Genomic DNA, 7,312 nt, shown 5'->3' on the forward strand with positions numbered 1-7,312 from the left:
CACAGAACTGATGTGGGATGCCCTCCTGGGTGCCCTTTCACTTAAGTGAAGCAAAGAGTACACAAATTCTTTAAATACTGTTTTTCACCTCTTTCATTCCCTATTGGTTACCTAAGAAGTCTGCAGCTGAGTTGGCTATATAGCAAATGTCACACTGCTAACAGGGTTATTTGTGTAAAGCAGTTCAAGTCCCATAATTGGTCCCATAAGTTGAAAACTATAATTGACACCCCCCCCCAGCCCCAACCCTCAAAAAAACCCCATGCAGACATGATCCTTAGTTTTAAGGTTCCTTTGTGTCTGTGTTCATTTTGTCCATCTCTTTCCTTGCAGAGAAGCCAATGAGAAAGTTCTACTCCATCCGCCTACTTTGCTTTCATAGTGTAAAGGACAACAACGTTCTGTGTGAATCAGCCCTTATACGTAATACAACCAAGCAGACCTACAATTCCAGCATTTGTCACTATTGTTTGTCAGGACAGGCATGTAAACAAGAGAAATAAGGTGTTTGTTTTTGTATTTTTTTTTTTTTTAAATCAATGTATCTTGAAGGATATATTCTTAGATTTGAACCTCAGGAAAATATGAAAGTATATTTAGGAAAATACTATTTTTTTCTGTAATCTAACTATCTTGTTTTGGCCTGTTTCCTCCTTTTAATCACATGACAGAACCAAGACATGGATAAATCAAAATACAGACCAGTATGTGTGAAGTTGATATGGAGGGAAAACTTTCAAACTCAGGCTAGAGAGAAGTAGTTTGAAAAGCTGCTTAAAACTAGAATATTTTCTAAATACTGTGGTAACTGGGCTCTGCAATCAGAGTTTTCCTGAGTAGCCAGAGGGTAATACTGGCAGTTCCTTGCTTTTATCATTGGTGGCTTTGCATAAGACCCAAATTCCTTAGCCTAGTCCCTGTTGGCAGTGGATTCTCAGTGACATTGGGAATGAGCCTTTGGACTATTTAACTCTTCCTAAGATGCAGCTGGGAAAGTTTTGCTGTTGAATAGCACAGGCTTTATGTTGTGAAAACATGGATCATTTTTAGTTATATGTCTTACAAAGGAATGTACCCTACAAATGTGTTAAGAACGCAATACATATACTATATGTGTTCATAACATTGGTAGGTGTGAGCAGTGATAATTTAGTATGTTTTAAGCACTTAAATCACCTCCTATGACTTCTAATCATTGATTGACATTTTACTAGCTATCTATTAGCTATTTATCTGTGCACTGGGAAATTTTAGAAACAAACTCTTTTCATGGGGCAAACCAGAAAACAGTCACTTCGAGTATCACTTAGACTTGGCAGTCAGGATTTCCATTCCTGCCACTAGGCTTTCTAAAAGGGCATTTTCTTAGTCTGAATTAACCAAAAGGGAAAAAAAAAAAAGAGGCGGGGGGGGGGGGGGGGGGAGGGAAGAAAAAAGAAAACACATGGAGTTGGTCACTGTTACCTTGGAATAAGCAGCTAATAAAGAAGGGATGTATTTAGAGTGGTTTAATTTTAACGTAGAATCATGTTCACCAACCGGAACTATAATATCAACAATTCAGGTTACGATGCAACAAGGCCTGTCTTTCGCTGTTACACTGGCAAAGGTTAATGGTTTTTCGTTAATATAAAGCAGTCTACATTTAGGACATTTTTTTTTTCTTGACATCTTTACAAGAGCATTTTCTGAGAATTGGGATCTTGGCTTAATAGTTTTTCAGAATGTACAGGGCTTTAATTCATGCTTTCTTTAACTTCCAGGGCATACCAAAATATTGTATCTAAGCAGAATATATACAAAAAATTTAACAATAGATGGCAAATTTATTACAAAATAACACTAGTAACCCAGGTTTAATTTTTCCATGCTTTAATTTTATCACATATAACTTCATTAGTCCAAAAGAAAATTATGTAGCTTCAAGTAGTCATTGAGGTCCTGTGTTGGCAGTTTAGTTCTCCAAGAGCGATGTATCCTTTCTGTCAATGGCATCTATGTTAGACAAGATGAACTACCTCATAGGGTAGCTGTCTAGCTCTCCACATGGCTGTGAAAGGATAGCCAACAACACTGAGATCACTCCTGTATCACAGATAATATCTGTAATACTTCATATAGGTCCTCCAATCAGATCTCCAGCATGCTAAGAGTATTAAAATTCATCTAGTCAACATATGGAAAGCCCAATGACTTGTGTTTGATGACAGCATAAGTTATGTTTGGCTAAAGAGTGTTGTCCAAAAATTCATTTAACCTTCAGTTTTAAGGCCATAGTATTGTGATGTAGAGGCTGCTCTCAGTATAAGTGACAGTATATTTTCCCAGATTCCACAGTTCCACTTTTATTGATAATATTTTTGTTAAATGATGAAGTCCCATGCAATTAGATCTCATGAGAGTCTCAGATTCTATTAAACATAAAAAGACTATGTTTCTAGTCTTTATTGTTGGAAAAAATGTGCAAAACATGGAATAACTTGTACTAAAGGCTCAGTAATTAAAATGTGAATTAACAAAAACATTTATTTAAAAATTATATTTGTTATTATCTGGCAATTTAAGGATCCATTCTTTCTCTTACCACGTCTTTGGAAACCTGTAAGAATTTGAGCTAAACATTTGTTTTTGAAAATTATGGATTTGAAAGGTTGGTAAACATTCAAATAATGACAGGGATTCTAAAGCTAAGTACAGAACAGTAAGTAATCCTCTCTGTTTTCTCGAACTTGTAAAATGAGAGATTGTTCACCAATGAGGCATGTATTATTTTTCTTTAAAAAATTTAAAAGATTTTATGTTGACAACAGAAGTTCAAATCAAGTTTTATCCCAAAAGATATTATTTCCTTTACAATGAGATGTGAGGTTCCAAAATGGAGTCATGATCAGAAAATAGGTGTTCAGATGTTTCTGAAATGTTATACAATGAGATACGTCATCTTTTGTCAAGAAATAAATTGGCTGTTGTGAAGTGACCAACATTCAGTGTTGAAGAGTCATCAGTTAATGCAGTTCAGACACTGTATGTGTTCAGATAAACTGTTTCATGTTACCAGATCCCTGGAATAATGCTTTACCTATCTCTAAGCTTTCAACTCACTGATCTCAAAGTGCTTTACAAAACCACACTCCAACATCCATGATGAGCTTTAATATACCCTTTACTTTGCAGACGGAGAAACCCTGCATTTCTGAGCTATGAGTAAAATTCTGGTTTAAGCTGTGATACTTAATTGCTTACAGTAAGTAAACAGTTAAAGATGTAAAGAAGTTAGTCTTTGATTACTAACATCCATCTCTCACACAGCTTCTGGAGACCACAAAACCTTCATGGATGTTCACAGCAAGAGGACTGGAGGGACCCCCCTACTTCCTGTGCAGCCTCTAAGGAAGGCGATCTCATTGTATCCTGCAGAATACACACACTGCTCACTCTGTAAGGGGCTGCTAGACTTATCTAAAGGTGATATAAAGTGCTGACCACCACCTCCAAACATGCTTATGGAGCATTCTGTATCTGCTGCAGGGCTGAGTAATCACATGTGTCCTCCTGCCTACCAGGGCACTCTGGGTGGAACCTTTTCTTGAGACTCCCTTTGGGAGGATGAGACTTTAAAAAGAACAGTTAATCCTTATTAGGGCTTTTACAAGAGTTGTTTGCCTGGCCAACTGACTGCACTTCTTCTGCACATTTATTATTTTAACACACAAAGAGCTGCCCCTGACTAGCTATATCAGCTACTCCTCGCCTACAGTGTGTGCTAATAAGGAAGATGTTTGTGATTTCTACAGAAAGTCTGGCTGTAGGAAAGTAGTGCCTTATACTGAAGCATGATTAAAAAGTGAATCTGTGGTTCCCTTTTAGCAAGAAAAGACAGATTCAGAAAAGGCAGTGCTTTTATAAAGATACCATGATGGCCTTCCTTGATGAGATCCTTGGGCCTGTTAATGTATTACCTGCATAAAGGTAATACATTATCCATCAGTAATCACAGGTCAGAGACAATTCTTCTTTAGGATGTGAGAAGATGGTGTCCTTCTTCCTGCTAACTCAGCTCTTGGCTTGGAGGCAAAATAAATTAATTCAGAGGTATGTGCTTAGGAAGATGTGACTGAAGCTAAAATGTACAGGAATGCAAAAATTCACCTGACAAGGGTGTAATTGGGCCACTGGGAATTTCTTTAATTGTTTTTATTGAATTTGAATTGTTTTAAAAATTATTATTTTCCTTCCCATCCTGTGCTCATGAGACAAGAAGCAAACCTAATCTCTGGACCCTGGCTGTGATGCCTCTCTTGTAACGTAACTCTGTGTCAGATAGTTCACTTTTTCCTTACAAAGCAAGAGTTTACAAGTAGCAGATGCCCCTTTGGACACAAAAGAAAAAAAAGCTTGGTGAGGAAGATGAGGCTTCTGCATAAGTAAGCCACATAAGGTTCCTCCCGATGCCTTGCTCTGACATGACCTCTGCACCCAAGGGCTTATAGCTACAAAGCTTTCACACCAGAAAGTGAGTGAAAGAAAGGTCCTGATACTGATTTTAACTTTAATTTAGTAAGCTCTTAATATATCCTTGGGAGGAGTTTTGTTATTTTTTGAAAGTTATTTCTTCAATTAGTGCCCATGGGACTAGAAGTCTAAAGTTGATAATTTTGCAGGAGGGAGGTAGCTAATTTTGTTGGGTCAGAAATGCCTGGAAGTGAACAGAGAGGTGGGTCAGGAGCAGTAGGTAGCAGTGAGGTGGAACTGTCATTGCTAGTTTCATGGCTCCCATGAGCACATTGCATTCCTGATTACTGTGCCTCAAGCACCCTTCATCCCATAGCCCAGAAGCCTTGCCAGGTCATCCTGGTAGGACCTCCACAGTCTGCAACAAAATTTTGAGCTCTCAGGGCCAGCTTCTGGTTTTCTCAAGTCAGTAGGCAAATCTGACCTTGTGTGAGTCTGAGTCACACAGAAACGGATTCAAGGCAAGAGAGGAGAGCAGAGGGCAGATTTGCCTGTAGGCAGGCAACATACACAGCTGTTCTGTCCCTGCTCACAGGAGCAGCCACCAGATTTGTGCCCTGGTGAGCCTCCCACCTGGGTCACAACCCATCAGGGCTGTCATAGTCAAACGTGACAAAGATGGATGAAACTTAATGCCAAGGCTGGGAAACTCTGAATGACTGTTATTCCCTTGAGCTCTGCCAGGGAAATATGCATTTTTCAGGGTTTCACATTTAAAGCCCAGGGAGATCTCTCTTCCTTCATGCTCAGAGACTGGATGTTATCAACCTAGCAACTTCAAAAGCACAGTCTTTTTGTTGTGGTATCTGCAGCATGTTGGTTTAAAACGTGTTCAAAATATATCTGTCTCTTATCACCCCTCTCAAAATTCTCTGGGAAACACAAACCTGGGACCTTAATTGAAGTATTTCTGAGTCTCCTTGTCAGTATGGGTCTCTATTAGCCCAGAAGTATCTGCAGGCAGCAGACTGTAGTACAGCCCTTTGGAAGGAGAGTGTGTGTGGAGAACTGAATGAATGTGAGAGCAAGTACAGCAACAAAGGGTCCCTCTGTGAATATCTCTACTTTTATATCAAGTGAAAGCTCCTTACATTGTGTAGAACTGAAGCTGACTGGGGGCAAGTTCCCAAAATAACTTAAATTCTATCCACATTATCCAGTGTAATAACAGTAAAACTTTCATGGTATGTAGGGCAACCTCCTCCCCATTCCCATCCCACATTTCCTACTCTCTGGCACCTAAATGGTAAAAAAAGAAAATATCTCTCAACAGGGACAGTACTGTGAAAGCTTTGTGAATGCATGGCTAGGTTAGTCCGTGCTCATTTGTGCAACTTGGCTTACATTGTTCACTGGGTCTTTGCCAAACATATCTGTTGCGTAATTATGTGGCCTGCTTTAATAAACTCAGAGAAGTTTCTAGGGATGCAACAAAGGTTTCTCCCTCTTTTCTGTAATTACATGACACCCACTCCAATGAGAATCAGGTCCTACCTGGTGAATTACCATGATTCATAGTAATTATCAAAGCCAATACAATAACATAGGAAAATAGACACACACAGCTATAAACTTAAAGAGCTGAAATAAGACTTTTCTGGAAAAAAAGAAGCAGCTCTATAAAACAATAATATAATTTATTTGTCTGTTCACTGAGTAAATTTCCTAAGTTACTTGTCAGCAAAACCAACTTTAATTGATTTTCTGCACTGCACACTGACTTAGACTGAATAATACTGGCTTAAACTAGGAGCAGTATCCCTGAAGTTATCTTCATTACTTGAGATTTCTGCATGGGAAAGTCAAATACAGTGATGGCAGACATGGTTTCACATCCTTCTGGTCTGACTGTGCAGACAAGCCCACGTACGTGAGGGAGTAACCGGAGTTTATGAGAAAGGTTCTCATGGTTTCAGCTTGAACAGTGTCTAAGAAAGATGTTTAATAAGGAGCTCCAAAATGTGTTCATTGTTTTGGAGTATTTCCAAGCTTTTTCCTCCAAAGAACTGGTTCCAACATATATGATTCAGAGCTGGTTATTCTATGCTCATGTATTCCAGTGGAAATGGAATGATTTCTGTGTTGAGGTACTAGACAGCATGATTAAGGGTGTTACAGCTTGGACCATGCAATTTAGAACCTTTTAAAATATTTCCATCCCCATGTCTGACCTCACTGAGTTTATGTAATATTCATTTGAAGGAATAGACTTGAAAGTTATTTTCTCTATGACAGAAATCTGTGGTCTTTCAAAGAACGAATGAAAGGTACATACACAAATTAGACATTAAAAAATCATTTTTCATGGTGACAACAAATGTCTATCTTGTCAGGGCTTTACGGCCTACTTCATATAGTGTATTCTAGATAACAGTAGCTGTAGCACATTTCTTTGACAAAAACCAAGTTAGAGAGGGCAGAGTGTAGCAGCCTCACTGTCTCAACTGCAAACCCATGCATAGAGAGTAAAAGTATACCCCATGAAGACATTTTTGGGCTTACCTAGGTCAGAGCACTGCACCACACGAAGATGGCACTGGCAGCGGAAGGGGCACACTGGTCCAAATCCAGATATGACAGGATCGTCTGTTGGAGGCATATCGGCGGACCCTTCATCCTCCAGCATGAAGTCAAAGAGGCCTTGCTGGTGGAACGGCTTGGCCAAGCATGCTGGCAGCAGCAGAACGAAGAGAAGAGCCAGCTTCATGGTTTAGTACATCGGCTCTGGGCAGAATCTAGAGATCAAAACAGGAGATTTACAACAAAAGTAGCAGTTTCCCATAGCTGCACAGTTCCTGCT

At 39.2% G+C, this 7,312-nt stretch overlaps 1 protein-coding gene across 1 annotated transcript in view; it reads right to left on the reverse strand.

The window, feature by feature from the left end:
• Window positions 1-7,312, reverse strand: part of DCN (decorin) — a 38,499-nt gene that overhangs the window by 26,954 nt on the left and 4,233 nt on the right. Inside the window, exon 2 of the mRNA XM_008949295.1 lies at window positions 7,015-7,247. Within this exon, the coding sequence (XP_008947543.1) occupies window positions 7,015-7,219 (205 nt within the window). The 5' untranslated portion in view covers window positions 7,220-7,247. The remainder of the gene's footprint in view (window positions 1-7,014; window positions 7,248-7,312) is intronic.

The sequence above is a fragment of the Merops nubicus genome, unplaced genomic scaffold (assembly GCF_000691845.1).
Source record: "Merops nubicus isolate BGI_N331 unplaced genomic scaffold, ASM69184v1 scaffold42701, whole genome shotgun sequence".
NCBI classification, from domain to species: Eukaryota; Metazoa; Chordata; class Aves; order Coraciiformes; family Meropidae; genus Merops; species Merops nubicus.